Raw genomic sequence first — 22481 nt, forward strand, 5'->3', positions numbered from 1 at the left:
AAGTTATATATAATTCAGATGAACAGCAAACAACGAAAAACAGAGGGAGAGGGACTACCTGAGAGAACAATGCCTAACTGCTTTCTATCATTATCTGATTTCCTGAAACAGATCCTAAAATACTATGGTTGGAGAATACATAATTCCCTTTGTTCTATTAAAGAACAGAAATACTGGGGGAACACTTTATAAAGTATGTGATTGTCTAATCACTATACTGTACACCTGAAACTAATACAAAATAATACTGAACATAAACCACAATTGAAAAAATAAGGAAAAAATAAAGAAAACAAAAATATAAATCAACAAAGAGAAAGCCTATCCTGAAAAATAGTATATTAGCTTATAAATGAAACGATCAAAAGTAAATTCAGTTTTAGAATAAAATAAAATATTTGTAAATGTTTTACTGCTTTATGCTCTTAAAGCCACTCAGCCATAGTATTCCAAACATCAGCATCTGGCCCCTATGAAAACACACACAATGCTTAATTTTGTGAGTGGTCCAGCACTGTATACAAGTAGAAAGTGAAACCCAACACAAGGGGGAAAACTGTTACAGTGATCAGTAACTGTCATGAAGTCGTTTGCTCCCTTCATCTAAGTGTTCATTTAAACCCCTCAGGATTATCCCTGGTTTCATTCATTCTTTGGGGTACTTGAATTTTAATATACAGATATCAAGTCACTGTACTTTTGATGTCATAACTCAAAGCTTTTTACTTTTTGGTCAATTTTAATGGAAATCTTATTTTACAGAAAAAATCCACTAGAGCACTGTTTTTTAATTTATTAATTTGACGGGGGGGTGGTGGAAAAGGGAGAGGGAAAGAAACACTGATTTGTTCCGATTACTTATGCACTCATTGGTTGCTTCTTGTATGTGCCCTGACCAGAGATGGAACCGCAGCCTTGGTATATCGGGGTGATGCTCTAATCAACTGACCTACCCAGTCAGGGGCCACTAGAGCATTCTGCGTGTTAACTTTAACCTTATTTGAAACAACTGAGAGCAGTGAGGATGGTCAATCAGAATTTACCAGGAGCATATTGTTCAATTGAGCCCTGTACTAGAGTTATGAGAAGTCCCAAAGGAATAAGAGATTCTTGCCCTCTCCTGCAACCTGACCAGAGATATAATGTAAACTAATAAGAACAAATTAATAAAAATTTACAAAACTATAGAAACTAATATATACATACCCCAGGAGTAAATATGTTTTAGAATACTGTATCCTGGTAATGTTAGTTTGGGAAAGCTACTTGATGCTGTAAGTTAGAACAGTTTGAAAAAAAATAGCTGTATCTGACAAAGGAAAGACATTCAGATAGACATGATACATGGAATCTGTTGGTACTGATTCAATCTGATGGCCTAAAGAACTTATGAAAACTATTCGTAAAACTGGCTTAAGTCTTCATTAATCTCTTCTCAAAGGGATGTAAGTTTGTGTTCATATTTAATACTTAAACTTTTATGCAGAAGGTTGTAATATGTTTAGAGGAAACTAGCTAGCAATGAGCCAATATCTGAAGATAGAAAATTATTTAAAAATCAACACTATAAGCCATAAGCTGTTAAGCTGAACAAAACAAAATCGAAAGCACTCAAAACACACGAAAAATAACATTCTGATCGTCCCTTAAAAAAACTATATCTAAAAATATTTAGCCATACCAGTACCCAACTCTCCTTAACTTTGAAATTGTTAAAATATTTTCTCTCAATTGAACATAAAAGTAAAAAGTGAAGCAATTTTCAGAGCTCCTAAATCTAACAAATGTGTGGCAGATTTATATGTTAGGAATGCTGTGGGTGGATCGCTTTAAAAGCTATCCGCCTGGAACTGAGACACACCCCAACCAGCAGGACCAAGTAAATGCAAACAGTTGGTTGGACTGTCTAGGAAGGAGGAAGTTAAACCATTAGTTTGCTTTTAAATACTATGTGATCCTATCGCAGCCACCTTTAAAATTAAAAGCATTTGAAGGAACTGAGATTCAACTATGAAGGAACTTTTGGAATGTGGCCTCAGTCAAAAACACGGATCACTCTTCTGCCTCATTGAATCTGCAGCTGATTCCATCTAATGTAATATTCATTTCAGTTCTTATATTCCTCATTTCTGACTGTTTTTTTTTTTTATGGTTTCTCTCCTTGTGTAAGTTCTGAGTTCATCTACTCTTCTCCTAAATTCATTTCGCATCCTTATAACCAGTGTTTTGAACTTTATCTTGTAGATAGTTTGTTGTTTCCATTTCATCAGTTCTTTTACTGGAGTTCTGTCCTGTTCTTTAATTTGGAGCATGTTTTTTTGTCTCCTCATTTTGGCTGCCTCCCTGTATTTGTTTCTACATATTATGTAGTCTGCTATGTCTCCTAGTCTTGGCAGAGTGGCCTTATGTAGTAGGTGTCCTGTGGGGCCTAGTGGCGCATTCCCCCTGGTCACCTGAGATGGGTGCTCCAGGGGTACCCCTTGTGTGGGTAGTGTGAACTCTCCTGTTGTACTTGAGAGTTGATTGTTGTTGGCACATGAGTGAGTGGGATTGGCCTTCATGCTGACTGGCTATGAGGACTAGCCAGAACAAGCTGTTGTGGGGGGCTGACCCCACACAATGGCATTTGGCTTGAGTGGGGCTCTGGTGCTTGCTGGAGTCTACCTTTTAGTTGTTTGTGGAGCATGGTGGGTGGTGCTCTGGTGAAACACAGGTCACTCTGATCATGCAAGGTCAGAATGGACAGACCAACTGATATGCAAACCTCTGACAGGTAAAAAAAAACTGTCATAAAACTCAGAACAAAATTACTTGATCTTTGAGCACTGATGCTAAATGTTATCTCTGACATTACCATCTTATACATACATATACACTGTTCCATAATGGAAAGCACCAGGCTTACTTTGCTTATTACTGCACATCTAGCACTCAGGATGGTATTTATTAAGTGCCAACAAATAGGTAAGTACTCGATAATGTTTCCTTTTATTGCTATTAGTATTATAGAAAGTATTTGATGAATGAATGAAAATCTACATTATTATAGCTTGTTGGCCTTTTTACTAAGATCCAGTGTAGAGATCTATTCTTATCGGTTTAACATCTGATACGTCCTCTATCCGAGGACAACATACTAAGCGGAATTTTGGAGCAGAGAGGTGGACTAGGAGCTTGCTCCGTCCACGCTGCGCATCGCCCCAGTATTGCAGTACCTCTGGGAACAGTGCAGGAAAAAAAAAAGAAAATACACATTATGCTCTTTGCTCTTTCAACAATAAGTACCATCATAAAAGGGTTAAATAAGTTGCAGTAATTATATAATTAATATTAGGACATTTCTAGAACTTGGATCTGAATTACACTGTCAACAAAGCAATAAAAAAAATACAAGCATATCACTCCCTCCAGGTTAGAAAAACAGTCTGTTCACATTAAGCAGACAAAAGTATGACCCTGCGTCAGTAGCGTTACTAACCAAGGGGAGATTTAAGAACTACAATGAATACCAAGATGCACTTGCTTAAACATTATTTTTCAAGAAAATGCAAAAAGAAAAAGGCAAAGGAAGAAATATTTTCAGTCAAGAGTATAAGTACATCACCGTAAAACACATTAAAGGGCAAGGGGAAGGTGAAAAAAAATAAAACTAAAAAGCCATTTTGTTCACATGCCTGGAGGCTGCCAACCATACTTGTAAGTTGCCAAATAGGCACTCCCAACCACAGCAATAGTGGGATGTGGTATAATCAACAGATAAAACCATAAACTTGATATATATGCACTGAAATCGTCTGGAAGGAGACACAAGAAAGTGGAGCGGGACTGGAATGGGGGAAGGAAACATACTTCCTACTTATAACCCTCTGAGCTGATTTACTTTTATTTTTTAACAAAGAGTATATACTACTAAATTTTTGTTTATTGTTTTATTTTTAAAATGTATAAACTAAATTTTCTCACTGATTTTATTCACTATTTGGACTAAAACAGAGTCAATAAAAGCAACGTACACCTCTCATTCTAACCTCAGGTCATCTCACAGTCTACAGACTCTCCAGAGAATTCTCATCTACTTGTTAGATCTGACGGACTTGACATGGTCATGAGTATGTACAAATCTACATTTCAATCCCCAGCGTTTCCCCCAAAACTCCAAATTTACATTTCCACCTGCCTCCTATCCAGCTCCATTCAGACATGCCAAACTCAACAAGTCTGAACGTGAACTTATCTCACCATCTTAACTCCTCCATCAATTAAAACCTAATCCTCCTCTCCTCCTGTTACATACCTGGTTGACAGAATCTCTTTCCAGTCTACCCAGTCTCCCAAGTTTGGAGTCACCTTCAGCTCCGCCTTATTTTCTGACTTCCATCTAGAACTAGTAATGAATTTTCATGCCTTAGTTTGAGACTTTATCGTGGGGCAATTTTAAGGAGGCTGGAAATGTTCTACATCTTGAGAGAGGTATTGGAGACACAGTATACATACAGGTAAAAAATCATAGAGTTGTACACCTAGCATATTTTATGCACTTAACAGAATGTATGTTACTCCTCAGTTTAAAAACAAAACCTCAATGCTTCTTCCTTCAGTGGACTACTGCAACAGCCTCCTTCCCATCGAGTCTCCCTGCCACCAAGACTCTCCCCACACTCCAATTATCCTTCCAGTCACACCAAACTCTTGCCACGGTCTTTCCAAAAAGAATCCTTTCCTAAAAGGAGTGAAAATCTTCTAACAGTGATAAGTCAATGACTAGTGTCCAATACTGAAAAGTCAAGAAGCAGTCATACAAGCATGTTAGTTAGAATATGGAGGTGAACTCCAAAAGAACCTGCTAAAACAGAAAGCAGTTACCTCTAAGATGGAGAAAGGGGTAGAAGAGAGAAGACTGTTGAGTATCTCAAAATAGCCTTGTGAAACTGATGCTTCAAACCAAATGCTACAGGTGAGGGGTTGCTAGGGATTCTTAGGTCCTGCAGCACTGGTCCATAGAGTTATTTTGGCTGTGAACATGCACTATTTTCAAGACAAGGAAAGAATGACTCCAAAGACGATTCAGAGATCATCAGGGTTCCAGGGGGAAATTGCCTCAGATTCAACAGTTCAGAGACTGAGAGTGGCAACCTGGAGCATGGGGGCTGGGGTGGGGCTGGGGAACAACACACAACCTTCATACTCCAATAGGTCCAGAGGGCAGAGCGTCGAGCATTGAACCAAAAAGGATTATTCTTGAGCCTTAAGATCTCATGAAATGTGCCTTGCTAAATTTTGGACTTGGTTGGGACCCATGACCTCTTTCTTCCCTCTGATTTCTCCCTTTTGGAATGAAAATGTCTATCTTCTGCTGGTCCCACCATAGTATTTTGGAAGCACATGACTTATACAGTTTCACAGGTTCAGAGCTGGAGAGGAATCCTGAGACAGATGAATTATCTGGAATCTCATTCACATCAGATTTAGATGATATTTAGAAGAGGCTTTGGACTGTAGACCTCAGAGATGATGCTGGAATGAGTTAAGACTTTCAGGGCTGTTGGGTTGGAATTAATCTACTTTGCAAGTAAGGACATGATTTGAGGGAAGCCATAGGCAGAATGTTTATAGGATGAATGCTTGTGTCCCATCCCCCCACACATACCAGATGTGATATGTGAAAATGGGGCCCTTGAGAGGTAATTAGGTTTAGATTAGGTTCAGATTAGGTCATGAGGGTAGGACCCTCATGATATGATTAGGGCCCTTATAAGAAGAATAAACAGATCTCCACTGAGGAAAGGCCATGTGAGCACACTATGAAAGAGAAGCCATCTACGAGCCAGGAAGAGGACCCTCACCAAGAGCCAAATCTTAATTCTTGGGCTTCCTGGCCTCCAGAACCATAAGGAATAAATGTCTGTTGTTTAAGCCACCCAGTCTATGGTATTTTGTTCTGGCAGCCTGAAGTAAGACAGGTAAAGAGACATAATGCATACAACACACAGTTAGGAAAAAATAACTGTGTGTTTCTGCACGTGCACACGTGTAAGGAGAATGATGGAGGAGTTTCTTCATGAAGCATTTGTGAGTCAGTTGCAGTTATAATGTACCTTTACCTTTTAATACTTCAGTGTGTATGTCTTCAAAACAGACATTCTCTTACGTAACTACAGAACAATTATAAAAATCAGAAAATTAATAGAATACTAATAACTAGCCTGCAGACTTAATTTCAGTTTTGCCAATTGTTCTAATGATGCCCTTTACAGCAAAAGAAAGTCCTGGATTGCCCTGGCTGGGTGGCTCAGTTGGTTGGAGCATCATCCCCATATGCTAAGGTTGTGGGTTCGATCCCTAGTCGGGGCACATACAGGAGTCAACCAATGAATGCATGGATGGGTAGAACAAGTCGATGTCTGACTCTCTCTCTCTCTCTCAAAAATCAATAAATAAAAAATTTTAAATAAAAATCTAATAGGAAAAATAAAGTCCAGGATCATGTGTTGCATTCTGTCTTTTCAGTTTCAGAAAAGAAAGAGAGACTAAGTTTTGATTACACATAACTTGGACGGAATGATCCTGAGCAAAGGTTTCAAGAATCCCATGAAAGGACACAAAGTAACTATGTAATGATGCAACAATGAGGAAGTAATTACTGGGAAAGGGAGCATACATTTGTGATAAGAACACAAAACCACATAAGCATCTTTGTTTAAAGCAAATAATCACATTCCTGCTGAATGTGACAGTAGGATGAGAGAACCTGCCCTGTAACCACAGAAACTGCCCACCTGGTGGACAGTTTGGAACATTATATAAAAACAGTCAATGTCCAGTCCGGCCGGGCATGGCTCAGCGGTTGAGTGTTGACCTAGGATCCAGGCTATCAGGGTTTGATTCCCAGTCAGGGCACATGCCCAGGTTGTGGGCTCAATCCCCAGTCGGGGGCATGCAGGAGGCAGCTGATCAATGACTCTCTCATCATTGATGTTTCTATCTCTCTCTCTCTCCTTTCCTCTCTCTGAAATCAATAAAGATATATTTTAAAAAAACAAAAAACAGTTAACGTCCAATACGAACTACTCATTATTCTTCAACAAGGGACTGTTACTATGTATTTTCCAGTAAATAAACCCTCTTCATTCCCAGTGGTAGAGCCTGTTGCTCCTTAAAAGAAGGTCTGCTGAAACGGTCTCTTCTTGGAATTTTACTACAATGTCTTAGCTTCTTCCTACTGCATACCATACACACTAGAGAAAATAGTTTGGAGCTTTGTGCCTGTCACCCAAGCTATTCCATGTTCCAAATGTGTATTTTCAGAAGAACCTTCTTTTATGAGCAGGCAAATTTTGAAAAGTGGAGAGCACACATTTTTTTCTTAAAAACAGGATCAATTTCCTAATTTTGTGAATATTTCATATGGAATACACTAAAAAGTGCTTCCAAGGCTATCTGTAAACAAATTCATATTTTGACATTACTATTTTCCTATTGAAAGCCCAAGAATGGAGACCTCAAAGTGTAGGTGCACTGGAACACTTCAGTTCAGTGGCATCCTGTGCACTGTGTATGGGTGTGACCACTCTTACCAACCATATCTCCTCTGCAGCACCTTCCTATCCCTAGATAAGCATCACGGTATAACAGACGATGTAATAGTCAGGACATGAGTGCCAGTGCAGCTCTGCCACTAATTCTGCATCTCCATGAGAGCTCTACCCCTCCTCTAACGTGTTCTGGGCCTATAACACCATGCCCGCCACTCAGGTTTCGTAAAGAACACCAACTGGAGAGGCAACCCAGTTGACATCAATTTTCCTTCTCTGGGAATATGCCCTGATATACAGGGGTGGGGCCCTGGTGGTCACATCTGTACAATATGACTGTATTTCCTGAGTCATAACTGACACAAGGGTAAGTACCTATGCCAAAATGAGCCCAACAACCCCTCTCATTGGGATTTAAAATATCAATGGGGAAAGAGTCTAAAGGGTACTGGACCAATGCCCTGGAGAAAAGGTCCATAAAAAGTGCTGCCACTAAGTCCCAATCACCGTGCCATTCCTTGCATTTCTGACTGTCTGAGACTTAGCTGTTCATCAATTCCTCCCTGGTCCTGTTTTTTTGGGTGTTTTGTTTGTTTGTTTTTGCATACATATCATCCTTGAAATAAATCACCTTTTTGTTTAGCTAGAGTCAATTTCTGCTGTTATCAACTGAAAGAAATCTAATAGGTACAGATTCTATGTTAAAATCTCTTAGAACTTCTTTTCTATGCTTACCAGGTATTTATATGTTAGCACAGCCTGCAAACTTTTAGGGCTTCAGCCACTTTTTAAAAATGGTTCCCAAGTCGGTCAATGTTGTACATTTGGAACACTGTTTACTATCTTATCTAGGATAAGGGCTACCTGGTTCAAAATTACTAGTAGGTACTTCCCTATATTGAGGGACATCAGATTCTAATTGCCTGCCATAACTAACCTCTTCTCAGGTTCTCATTAATACACATGAAGACAGACCAAAAAAAATAAATTCAGAACTAGTATTTAAAAAAGGGCTACAGAAGACCACAAATCAAATTTAGATAGTGTCTGACTACAGACAACCATTAAGCAAGACTAACTCTTCGTGGCAAGAGCAATCACAAAAAGGGAAGTATTCGATTATTTAATACAAGACGTTAGGAAAATTGACTATTTGGAAAAATAACTTGCTAGAACATCTCATACTGAACTGCAGCAAAGATGGTTAACTGGCCCCCTGTACAGATGCTCCCTATCTTCCCTTTGGTAACAGAATTTCTTTTAGCTGGGTACATGGCCAATCAGCTACAAGCTACAACTCCCAGTCTCTCATGCAGCTAGAAGTAGCCATGGCATGATTACAGCCAACAGGAAGTGAACACAGTGATGGGGACCAGTGCTGGATTACATCCTTTAAGACAGAAATTGCTTCCCTTCCACTTTTCTCTCCCTCTGCCTATGGCCTGGAATGTAGATATGGTCAAAGATTCAGAGGCTAATGAAGAGAAAATGCTACAAGACTGCAAAATAACAAAGACCATAACTCAGAACCTACCTACCTAGGACTACCTGCCTACCTCCAGATTTTACAAAGAGAAATAATTTCTATCTTGTTTGAACAACTTAATTTTTTTCTAACAGGAAGATATTTTTCTTTTCTTTTTTTAAAATTGATTTTTCAATTACAATTGATACACAATATTAGATTAGATTCAGATACACAGCATAGTGATTAGACATGCATATACCTTATGAAGTGAGCACCTGATAAACCTAGTAAGCCATCTGAAATCAGTTATCACAATGTCATCGCCTATACAGGCCCCTATGCCAGGCCTCACATCCCTGAGACTATTTTCACAGCTAACAACTTGAATTTCTTAACCCCTTTCACCTTCTTCGTCTGTCCACCCAGCACCCCTCCCATCTGATGGCCATCAGTTTGTTCTCTGTATCTATGAGTTTGTTTCTATTTTGTTTTAACAACTTTATTTTTATGTCACTTATAGCAACAAAAACAAAAAAATAAAACACCAATATTGAAATGTGTACTTCCAGGTGAGAGTTAAGAGTCAGAGACAAGTCCTGGCCCATGTGGCTCAGCTGGGTGGAGGGTATCCTGGGCACCAAAAGGCTGTTGGTTTGGTTCCCAGTCAGGGCACATGCTCAGGTCTCAGGATTGATCCCCGATGGGGGTGCAGACAGGATGCAACCAACAGATGCTTCTCTCATACTTTGATATTTCTCTCTCTCTCTCTCTCTCTTCCCCCCCCCCCCAATAAAAACCAACCCTCGGGTGAGGATTAAAAAAAAAAGAGGCAAGCCATCACTTTCACAGAACAACTACATAAAACTACTCAAACCAAGAAACGGTTTTATGACACTGAAGAGTTAGTTGTCTTCAATTAAAAGCAAAAAGCCCAAAATGAACTAAAATTCCAGAGGAGGAAGACCTTTCCCTGGTAAGCTGAAATTGTGAGCCATTTCCTTCCTGGTGCTATTAGCAGGGTTTGCGCACAGCCTGATCATAACTGGGCTTGCCACAGGCAGAAGCACTCATTGCACCGTGAGCAATGAAAACCAGCGGAGCTCACGGCAGCTGCAGAGGTTGGTATGAATTCTAGATGGGCGCCACACATGGCCACTGTTCTTCACAAGACACTCACCAAGTGCTGGAGAAGCTGGAGGGCTGGACTAAAAAGATGACTTGCAATCAACCACAATCTAACAAAGCTTAGGAGATAAAGTCACACATACTACAGGGAAGGCCCCAGCAAGCACTCAGTGGATCCCACCCTTGAGACACTGGGCTCACTAGAGTAGATGAATATACCTGAAGCTTCAGCCCAGCCCCACTCAGCCAATCTCTGGTTAGATGGCAATGCTTCCCCCCTCACTATATCTGCCCAAGAGAGCAAAAGGCAAAAAACACCACCAACTTTAGTCTCTGTAGGTCTTTTATACATAATGTCCAGCAATCAAAAGCTTCTGCTTTCCTCGTAGGCAGGGAGGGACTATGAATATGACTGAAAAAGAAAGAAGCTGCAGTACACAGGAGGCTACGTATTCCCCTCATTATTTCAGCGCTACTAGCCTTGGGAAATCTCTCACAATTTGACCTTCACCCCCTCCCTTTAATTTCACATGCCAAGAAGTGGAGATTCCTATTTAATTTTTAACATTTCCAAGACTGTAAAAATAATTTTCATACATCAAAGTCTCTCCTAGGAAGCCAGAGCTCCATTCAATCAAGGAACTTAAAATCATCATAATCAGCCTGGCCGGTCGTGGCTCAGCGGTTGAGCGTCGACCTAGGTAGGATCCAGGAGATCGCGTTCGATTCCCAGTCATGGCACCTGTCCGGGTTGTGGCCTCAATCTGCAGTCGAGGGCGTGCTGGATGCAGGCGATCAATGACTCTCTCATCATTGATGTTTCTATCTCTCTCTCCCTCTCCTTTCCTCTCTCTGAAATCAATAAAGATATATTTTTTTAAAAATCATCATAATCATCTCATTCTTTTGCATTCATTCAAAAAATATTTCATTTCTGTATGTCAAGAACTGTGCACTGTATTTGATGATACAAATAAAAGATAATCCTTGTCTTCAAGAAGTCTGCAGGTTTTTTTTAAGAGAAAAAGGGTGCAAAGATCAACATTTTTGTTGTTTTTCATTAAAGTATAATTGACATGTAACACTATACTAGTCTCAGGTGTACAACACATGATTTGATATTTGTTTATAATGCAAAATGATTACCACAAAAGTCCAGGTAACATCACACATACACAGTTGCATATTTTTTTTCTTGTGATAAGAACTTTCAAGATCCATTCTTCTAGCTACTTTCAAGTAGGCAAACATGATTTTCGAGATAAGAGAATAATAAAACTATCTTAAAGAATAATGACTAAAGGGATTTATATTTAAACGAAAAATGTACACCAAGTGAGGAGCTTTTCCTTTACAAGTGATTCTCAAGCTGTCTCACTCTTCCTCTTCACATGACAAAGGCAAAATCAAGGAAAAGAGACTAAGCAATTTGTCTAGTCACAAGTAAGTTAAATTCAAAGTTGGGACTAGAATCCGTCTTTACATTTTCCATTTATTGCCATTTCTTAGTCATAATCCTGAGATTTTCTATGAATCAAATTTACTTTAATTATTTCAGAGATATTACAACTTAATTATTTCAAAGATATTACACCTGACTGTTTTAAAATCATCAGTGACTTAATGCTAGAATTTTACTTTAAACTCACCCTTCATACTTATTTTTCTATTCATATAATTAGCTACTTTTGCTATTCAGATTATTAGCTATACTTGGATGGAAATAAATGGTATTATATGAGTTTCCTCTGTTAAAAAAGATATTAATTGCCCTTTAGCACATACAGCAGAAGTCTCCAACAGGTAATTCTATTACAGTCTAATCAGTGATCACGTGCCAGGTTTCTCCGCCCAGCGTCTTGGCATTTCAAATTAAGGTGAGAAAGGGAGGCATGGCAGGAAGTCAATGCTGAGGTTTCCTTTCCTACGAAGCACCAACAAGCATCTCACAGCTTAACCCCTTGTAAGACTCTGGAAGAGGTGCTGCAGAAGTCATTACTGGCCTTGCTGCTCCTTAGAAGGGCTAACAGAAAGGTGATTAAATATACTGGAGCATGTCTGTACCATTTCCAGACCACTAGGAATGTGATCACTGGCCACTTCCTGCTCTTCCTCACAAGCTGTCACCCTTCCTAGTCAGAACATTCAGTAAGCCCCTATTGTTTTTAACCACCTGTAAACATGAAACACTAAAAATTATGCTATAAGTTTCCTTACCAGCACATGTATCACAACCTATTTCTCCTATATGTTTATAATGCTATTTTGGGAAACTGGGTTTTCATCAGCCAGCAAGTGCATATCAATTACCATACTATAATTAATACAAAAAAATAGAGATTAAAAACATACTCAACACCTAGATTTATCAAATTTAACAATTAGCTTATAAGCTTTAGATCTTATTTTTTCCATTAAATAAAACACTGAAGTTACCACTCATTCTTTCATTCATTCATTTACTCCATTAATACTCACTGAGCCTCTATTATGAGCTAGGCATTATCTGAGCACTAAAATACATACACTCCAATGAGTGAGGCAGACAATAAATAAGCAAAAAGATACACAATTTAATGTCAGGCAATTGTAAGTGCTATAATTAGCAAAAAGAAATCACAAGAAGAGAGCATTTTAGACAGGGACAAGCTGTCTGAAGGAGATCATGGGTAAGCGGAGACCTACACGGAATGAGAAGGAAAACCATTTTCCAGGGCAAAAGCCGTGAAGCAGGCAAGCTTGACGTATCCAGGGAAGAACAGGAAGCCTGGCTTGCCTGGAGTGGGTGACCGGGCAGGGTATGAAATCAGGGACGCAGGGGAGAGCCACATTTTAGAGTCTCAGAAGTAGGGGAGAGCCACATGATATAGGCAAAGGCTCAGAAGTCGACACTGTATTTTGTTGTTAATGACAGGAAGCCTTCAGGAGAGTGTCATGATCTGACTTATGCTTAAGAAATCCCCAATCCTTTTAAGAAGTTTGCCCTGGGGAATTATTAGCTACCCTTTATTTGGTGTTTGTCATTCCCATGAATTTTAAAAATACCTTTACTATATAAATACACAGCCACGAACAATATAGTATTGTCCTGCATGTTTTTAATCCTTAAAGACACAGCATTCTGTATGTAACTCTCTGCAGCTTTTAACAGTATGTATCTGAGATTCGTAATATAGATAGATTCGTAATACAGATAGATTAATCTTTTCACTGCTGTATAGTATTTCATTGTATGACTATGCCGTATGGTTTTTTTGGTTGTTGATTTTCTTTTCTATTCTCCTACTAATGGTTATTTCCAATTTTTTAAGTTATATTTTTACAGTAAACATTCTTAAACATGTCTCCTGTGCCCATGCACAGGATTTCTTGGGAAAATATTGTTATGGGCTGAATTGACCCCCGAAGAATTTCTTGGGAAAACATTGTTATGGGCTGAATTGACCCCTGAAAACTCATGTTGAAGTCTTAACCCCAATACCTCAAAATGTGACTGTATTTGGAGATAGGGTCTTTAAAGAGATAATTAAGTTAAATGAGGTCTTTAGGGTAGGCGCTAATCCAATGACTGGTGTACTTATAAGAAGAAATTTGGACACAGAGGGAAGAGCATGTAAAGATTCAGGGAGAAGAGGTTCATCTACAGGTCAAGGAGAGAGGCATGGGAAGAAACCAACTTCGCCCAAACCTTATCTCAGACTGTCTCCACAACTAGGAGAAAACACATTTCTGTTGTTTAAGCCACCCAGTCTGCGGTACTTTGTTATGGCAGCCCTAGGAGTGTTCAAACTGTGAGTTACAGCCAATCAGTGGTTCATGATGTCAATTCACTGGTTTGTGATCAGCATATTTTAAACATTCGGTTCAAAACTTTCAATGAGTAGTACAGAATAGAGACTATGAGACTGTGTTGCACAGGTAAGCACTGATTTATGAAACTTTTGTTTCAGTTATATATGTATATAGATATAAAATATATAAAATACATAAAATAAACACACATTATGTGTGTACTGGGTTGTGATATAAACATGTTATTTCTTGGTGTGAGTTGAAATAAAAAGGTTTGAAAACCTCTGCTATGATATATATCTAGATAGAGACTTAGTAGCACAATCATAAATATGCATATTTCAATTTTTCTAGAAACTGACAAATTGTTCTCCAAAGCAATTATACCATTTTATAGTGAGAGCGCCCACATACAAGTTCCCATGGCTAAAACATTGTCAACATTTAATACTGTCGTATTTTAATAGCTTTCCAACTGGAAAAGATGAAAACAGCACCTCACTGTTTTAACTTGCAGTAACAACTCAAGAACTAGCGAGAATGAGCATATTCATATATTTATTCTCCAATCAAATTTTTTTCTGTAAATTGCCAGTTCCTATCTTTTACCCATTTTCTACTGGATTGTGTGCTTTCACTGTACTTAGAAATGATCAGAAAGCAGACTGACCTACAACAAACCACATTTAAAAATGAATCCCAGACACAAGGGTATCCCAATCTTTTAGGGTCCTATGGTACACATGCATTATTTCTACAGTCAGAAGTAAAAATTATTTTTTTAAAAAAAGGAAAAAATACCCACCTTAACATTCATAATGGGTCTTGAAGGTAGTCTTAGACAACAAAAGTAAGCTAAATTTTCTAAGATAATGTAGGTCAAGAGCAAAAGGCTTACTTGTTTAATCGGTCACAAAATACAAATTACGTTATAGAGAAGGCTTCTTAGAAGCTATTCAGAAGGCAACTGACTTTTGAGGCCACAAACCATGTATTTAATCAAGGAAGGCACACCCACTCAGAATGCAAACACAGCCTCTACCCATCCCTCTCAATTGCCTATTCTGCCAATAAACACTGCTTCTTTCTTTCAAAAATGGAATCTAATTGAATCTCAACCAATTAACAATCTTGCTCAGAGCACTACAAAGTTCCTAGGGCACCTAGACCAACCTTAAAAAGTGGGCAAGTCTGCTTTCCCTGAATATCCAAGTTCTAAAGTACTATCTGAAGAATACAGTGGCTTATATATTAAATACTGGTCTCACCTCCCAAGAATTTTTATTAGAGAATTCCTGAGTACCTCAAATGACTCTGAAATCTTTCAGATCCAGCTAATAAGAATCAAAATGTTCCTCCTGTTGGAACAAAAGCATATGAAACAAAAATCCAGTCCCACAAGTTGTCAACAGTCCACAACATTTTTGCAAAGCCTTGAGGTTTTCTGGTATCTCATCAGGCCCTGAGAAACCTGAACAGGCTCCCTGGACATTCTAGCTACTCCTCCTGTTCCTGTCTCATAACTTCTTTTCACAGTTACTGTTTCTGCTCAGTGGAAAGGAAAGCTAGTAGCTACTTAGTAAACCACCCTTCATTAGTTATTCATTTGCAACCTTCTAAGTACTGTATAAGTAGCAGGACCAGCACTTTGTTCTTCCTATTTCTCCTGGCTTATTATTTAAACAAGAACGTAATTTGTACCCCAATTTCTCCTTAAGATAGAATTTTATTTATTTTGGTGGCTAGAAGACTGTCCTCCTTAAAATTACTACTAAAGAAAAGAAAGTTAGGTTCAAAACTGTCTCAAAGGCAATAATTTTTTCCCTTCTATACTTATTTAACTAGTCAAGGAAGGTAAAATGTGTGTCCACATCTCACAAGTTCTATAAAAAAATTAAATATCTAAAAAAAAAAAAAAAAGATGCTGTTAACAAGGAGCTTTAAAAAACCCCAAACTCTTAGAAATTAAGATCACTGAATACTGTAACATGCTGATGAGAAAATTTCCTGCAAATCCTCCAGAGGTCTTTAAAAATAGGATGGAATCATCTATCAAGAGTAGTTTTAATAAAGTCCTACAAAGAGATAAAGAGATTGACTTACATAACCCCCTGAAGGTTCCTTCCAGGTCTAATTCTGCCAAAGCTTCCAATTCTCTTTCAAAGTTTCCCTAATACTAACTGTCACCCTTTACCTCCAATAAAGGCTGACCCTCCTCTCATTCCTCTGAATGGCAGGAGGAAAAATTACTGCTTTATTGCTACTCTTCCTTGTGAAAACTCTGTGTCTACTGTCACCATCAAAAAACAGTAATGTCGCCCTGGGTGGTGTGGCTCAGTTGGTTGAGTGCCACCCTGAGCACCAAAAGGTTGCTGGTTTGATTCCCGGTGGTCAGGACACATGCTTGGGTTGTGGGTTTCTGGCTTGGTCCCCGGTGGGGGCCATGCAGGAGGCAGCTGGTTGATATTTCTCTCTTACATCTGTGTTTCTCTCTCTCTCCCTCCCTCTTCCTTCCTTTCTACAATCAATAAAAACATTTAAAAAACACAGTAATGTCTACACCCGAGGATGGCTACTATAAAAAAAAAACCAACACCCAACACTCCTGTGATGTTTCGCCTTTATTCACACTAATGTATTACCACATTCACAACACTTCTGACACCAAGAGGGGGGGCAGGAGGGTGTGTGTTTCCACACCAGCAAGCAACACTTCGGCGATAGCTCAGTGTCCTACAATTAATTCTAATGCTATTCACCCAGAGATATCGTCACACCACATAGGTTAAAGGGCTCAGTCCCACAAGACTATCCCCCCACCCCCCAACTTCAAATGCCAATGGCAAATCTAGGTTATCACCTGTGCTATAAATTGGAGGTTCCCACAACTCCCTCCTCTAGTTTGACTAATTGGCTAGAGCAGTTCACAGAACTCAGGAAAACTGTTTACTTACTATTTACCAATTTATTACAAAAAGATATGATAAAAGATACAGGTGAACATCTAGTTTGAAGAGATGTTTAGGGCAAGGTGTGTGGGAAGGGCTACACCACTCTTCCAGCACCTCCACGTGTTCAGCAACCCGGAGGCTCTCCAAACCCCAAACTTTTGGGAATTTTATGAAGGAGGCTTCATCATATAGGCTTGACCAATCATTAACTCCATTTCCAGCCCCTCTCTGGAAAACGGGGGGTAGGGCTGAGAATTCCAAGCTTCTAATCATGGCTTGGTCTTTCTGGTGACCAGCCGCCATCTAGGAATCCACCCAGAGTCACCTCGCAGAACAAAAGACACTACGGTCACCCAGAACACTCCAAGAGATTTAGGTACTCCGGTCAGGAATCAGGGTCAAAGATCAAATATTAGAACAAAACATGCTCTTTATACACTTATCACTTTGGAAATCACACGGGTTTCATGAGTTCCATGCCAGGGACCGTGGATATATTTTTTTCCTATTACCTCACAGCTACCACCAAAAAAAAAACCAAAATAACAGAAAATAACAAGTGATCCCCTCATAAATTGAGGGGCATCTGTACATTTATAACAGTGGAAAACTATAACCCACCCCACCATTCTTTTGACACTGTTCCTGTAAATACTGACTCTGACTAATATGTAACTTGTAGATAAACTGCTTATTTGTGTAAGAATCCTAGGAACTAATTTCAGAAGATACAGACTCCAACCTTCAGTCATCCCAGTTCCAAAAGATTTGTTGACCTTCAAATGCAGAAGCAAGATGAATAAGAGCCAGAATGGTGCACACCAGACCATCACTTGACCAGTTTCAAGGTCCTTATTGGAATGGAATGGACTATACGGGGCTGGACATAGAAAACTTTTCAATCCCCTTCTCTTGATTTCTTTGTTCTGCTTTGCTTCTCCCTCCTTATAAAAACTTCTGCCTGCACTGAGATGTTAAGATAGACTTTTGGACAAGAGTCCCCCATCTCCTCAGGTGACCGGCCCTTGAAAACCTCTTTCCTTTTTCACCAGCACCTGTCTAATGAGTTTGGTTTTTGTGGTGGCAGGCAGCCAAACTTGGGTTCTGGTTACACATTATCCTTTTAAACACAAAAACACACACTCAGGAGAGTGTAAAGAGATCTTAGAAGTTTCTAACTTCTCTCCTGGTTATAAAAGACAAATGTTGGAATATGTGAGGAAATGAATTTACATATATATCTTGGATTTAACCACCATGTTATACTCTAAATTTATATTTTAGTAAAAGCATGATGCACACTTGTGCACTTAACATCTTCTGCATATTTTTATGGCACACGTATCCCCCAGAAACTTCAGAAAAATAGATAAGGGTTGGAGCACTACATATCATTTTAGTTAAAACAAAAACAACTTTAAAAAATTTTTTTTAAAAATATATCTTTATTGATTTCAGAGAGGAAGAGAGAGGGAGAGAGAGCGACCAGAGAGAGAGGAAGGGAGAGGGAGAGAGAGAGAGAGAAACATCAATGATGAGAAAGTCGTCACTGCCCCTAACTGGGGATTGGGCCCAAAACCCTAGCATGTGCCCTGACCAGGAATCCAATCACGATCTCCTGGATCCTATGTTGACGCTCAACTGCTGAGCCACACCCAGCCAGGCTAAAAAATATTTTTATAACTTTGGTCTCATGAAGTTACCAAAAATCTCTTTTTTGCTTAAAAGAAAAAAACCTCACAGACAATATTCCTCATATTAGTGTACAAATCTACCACTTAAATCTTTTGTTTTTAAAAGACTTCTGAAAGACTTTCTAGAAGCAGCCCTAAACATTCTTTAGACAACTCTTCCAAATGCCACCATAGTAACTTGAAAGGAATTTTTCCCTAAAACATATTAGGAAAAGTCAGTCAGATGTTTGAGTCATACAGATTTTTAAGTTTCATTTTAACAACTTATTTCTTCATCCTATTTAGTTGACAATCTCTGAAGAAATATTACACTTATTAATGCTTAACTATTAGGGATTGTGGGAGGAAGGAACTTGATTTACTACTAAATCAGAACATAATTCCTATGTTAAGTGAAAAGAGCACTTAAGGATTTCACCCTGTTGTTGGCAGAAACGGGGCTTGTGGGAGCCCAGAGTGGGGATTTAGGGTGCCAGCCACGAGATAAGGATCCTGAAGCTACATATTAGTCAGAGTCAGTATTTACAGAAATAATGTAAAAAGTAAAATGATGAGTTAGCCAAGGTTCACAGCAAATTAAGTGGCAGAACTGAGATTAGAACTCTGGTGTCCTGCCTCCCAGATTTCTGGTCAGGATTGTTACAATGAGTCTGCTGAAGCAAACCCCCAGTGAATTCTTAAAGCAAATCACTGGATGACCAGTGGTACTAAAATTAAATTCTGGGCTAGATTATTGAGGGGTCCTGGCTTGCTTGGATGGTACATGAATATAGCCTTGGAGAGAACGGAAGAATATGTAAATGGACAATTGAAGAAAAATATGGGGATGCATTTATCCCAGGAAACAATGTGTTGTACATAAGCACACGGAAGAGAAGGCTGTGAAGGCATCAAGTGTACAGTAGTTTTCAGGCTTGGATGTAATTTTTTATGAGATCTTTTTGATGTTTGTTTTTTTTAAATATAAACTTGTCATATTTCATACTAGCTGGTGATTTTTCACTGCTATGTAAGATAAATGTATAGAGCTGTGGATTTAATTGTAAAGAATTCTTTCATATTTAAGTTTCAGTCATTTTATTTTACCTCTGTGTCAGGGTGCAGAATGCAAAAAGAAATTTTAAAAGAGAAAAAAGAGCACTTAAACACAAAACACCTCGAAAGTGTGAATACCTTTCTCTTGATTTCCTTTTTCCTTTTAAATAACCCCACTCAGCTCTGGTCAGGTAGCTCAGCTGGTTAGAGCATAGTTTGGATACACCAAGGTTGCGGGTTCTATCCCTGGTCAGGACACATGGGAGAATCAACCAACGAATGCATAAATAGATGGAACAACAAACCGATGCTTCTCTCTCTCAAACCAATCAATAAAAAATTAAATAAATAACCCATTCCTTCACCTGCAATGTATTTTCCGACTCCTCCCTGTTAGGTTTCCGTTACATTCGATACCACAATTTTGTCTTATTAGCCACTTACATCACTCGAAAAACAATTCCTTCCATCGTTCATAATAAGCCCATTCTTATCATTTCCTCTCACACACAATTATTTCTTTAAAAATGAAAACAAGCCCAGCCGGGTGTGGCTCAGCGGTTGAGCATCGACCTAGGATCCAGGAGATCGGGGTTTGATTCCTGGTCAAGGCACATGCCCGGGTTGTGGGCTCGATAAATGACTCTCTCATCATTGATGTTTCTATCTCTCTCTCTCCCCCTCCTTTCCTCTCTCTGAAATCAATAAAGATATGTTTAAAAAAAAAAATGAAAACAAATCTTTTGAATTTGAGTATTATATTGCCTTACGCCTTACACCTTTAGGGGAGCTCAAGTCTCCTGTATGTATTTTCCCTCCAACTCTTAGAGTCTTACTCTCTCAACATGACCTGGAGAAATGCTTTATTTTCTGCTTCACACCGAACAGCAACAGGCCTATCTATAACATGTACTAATGGGGGGAAGAGCCTGCCAGATATTAATGTTAAAGCCAGATTAAATCACAACAGTCACAAGCCTAATACAGGGAAAAGACTAGTTCTGGAAAAAAACAACAACAAAAAACAGTTTTCCTTAATATGTGAACAAGACTTAGAAGCATTAAAGTCAATTGCAAATATCGCAACACTCTCTTCCAGCAACACGGATCTTGCATCCTTTTAACCGGGTTGTCTTTAAAAACACATTTCAGCAGAACATGTCAGTCCAGAGAATTGGAATTGGAAAGTTAACAGTTACTGTCTTGAACTGAGAACTTTTCAAAATATTTCCGAAATGCCTGGATTTGCTTGGTGATTCAGCCTTGGTTACTTAGTAGAGTCATCATAAGTCACCGCCAGGTTAAACAAGCCCCTAGTGAGATAGAACTGTCGCTCACAGGGCCAAAGGGGCCACCCAGCTCAGCCTGGAGTCTGGGGTGGGGTGTCCCCGCAGGCCACGAGCACCAGGCTCCCGAGGCGCCGCGCCAGGCTCACCTCCGGGTCTGTGGTCCAACGTCGCGCTTGCAGAGCGGGCAGGGGCTGCGGTAGGAAGTGGCTGAATTCGTTTCCGCCTCGTACCACCTCTTAAGCTTTGCCTCCTGAGGACCCAGGATGGTTTCCCTTGGAGGACCTCAAGGCTCGAAGAGGAAGCAACCACCTCGAGGGCATAAGGAAGGAGCCTTGGCGGAATCAAGAGCCCCAAAGTGGCTCCTCCTGGGTCTGAGGAGTCGCCCCCTGCCTCCGCTGGACGGCGGCCCGCATTTCGGGCCAAATCGGGGAGAGGAAAGTACCCGGGCTCTGAGCACACCCCACACCTCCAGGAGACGGAAAAGACGACCTCTCGAGCGAGGAGAGATGGGGGAGCCCCTCCCTGTACCGCCCTTGAGGCTCCGGCTCCGGACAGGCCCGGTCAGCGCCAGGACACCGCCGCCAGCACACCTGAGCCGCGCCGGACGCCCGCCTTGCGGACAGGCAGCGCGACCTCACCCCGCCCGGCCGGCTCCGCACCGGCGCCAGCTCCAGGGGTCCCGGCCCGAAGCCCCGGCCCGGCCGCCCAGTCCCACCGTACCTGGCCAGCGGCGGCAGCGGCGCTGCTCCTCACGTACCCGTTCCGCACTTCCCCGTTCGCCACGCAGCCGTTCGCCCGCGGCGGGCGACGGCAGCAGCACCCTCCTGGCTCGGGCCGCATGGTCCAGGCAGCACCAGGCGCAGGACACTCTGTAGGCGGTGGCCAAGGCGGCGGCGGCTCCAAGTCCCGCTCCGCACCCCACCCACCTCCCCGAAACCGGAAATGGCAGCACGCTGCCGCCAATTCCCGGCTGTCACAAGGGGGCGGGGCCCACTCCCGGAGGTAGGCCGCCCGCTGGAAGACTGGGCGAGGGCGGGCGGGAGGGTCGTAGGGACCGCCGACCAATCTGGAGGAGGAGGAGGCGGACCCCATGTTGCCGCCTGACCAATCACGAGCGGGAGTCAAGAGGCCCGCCGGTGTCTTGGGCCTTTCTGGAGGGACTTGCGGCCCTGGCACCCGATTGGAGACGCAGGACGGGTCGTGGGAAAGGCTTGGCTGTTAATGGTCCACACCGAGGGGGAGGAGGAGGGGCCCAGGAAAAGTAGCCAATTGGAGTAAGAGGGTAAGAAGGGGCGGAGCCCGTCTCGGAGCGGGTTCCCTGCTTCTCCCGGGCGGCCCGCGCCCCGTTTCCTCGCCTGCGGGGAAATTCTCGGGTTTAGTCCCGGAGCAGCTTCCTGTAACTGCTTCCGCCATGGGTGTTCTTAGAATAGCCTGTTTGACATTCTCTCACCAGTATTCAGTATACATTAACACATTTCTTTCTGTTTTTTCCCGTCTGCCAACTTTTTTTTTTCCATATTTTTTGGATTTTATTTTTCAATCCCAGTTTACATTCAATGTTATTTTGTATTAGCTTCAGGTGTACAGTATAGTGG

General features: G+C 40.7%; 1 protein-coding gene and 1 pseudogene across 2 annotated transcripts in view; one reads left to right on the forward strand and one right to left on the reverse strand.

The window, feature by feature from the left end:
• The window catches only part of SPTLC2 (serine palmitoyltransferase long chain base subunit 2), a 95007-nt gene extending 73189 nt beyond the window's left edge, over window positions 1-21818 (reverse strand). The window contains exon 1 of the mRNA XM_081147682.1: window positions 21607-21818. Coding sequence (XP_081003808.1) covers window positions 21607-21726 — 120 coding nt within the window. The 5' untranslated portion in view covers window positions 21727-21818. The remainder of the gene's footprint in view (window positions 1-21606) is intronic.
• LOC308564657 (U6 snRNA-associated Sm-like protein LSm6 pseudogene) lies at window positions 19207-19447 on the forward strand (annotated as a pseudogene). Its single transcript has one exon. The product of its transcript is annotated as a U6 snRNA-associated Sm-like protein LSm6 pseudogene (transcript).
• Window positions 21819-22481: the final 663 nt, after the last annotated feature.

This window comes from Miniopterus schreibersii, assembly GCF_964146895.1.
Source record: "Miniopterus schreibersii genome assembly, chromosome: 1".
In the NCBI taxonomy this organism is placed as follows: Eukaryota; Metazoa; Chordata; class Mammalia; order Chiroptera; family Miniopteridae; genus Miniopterus; species Miniopterus schreibersii.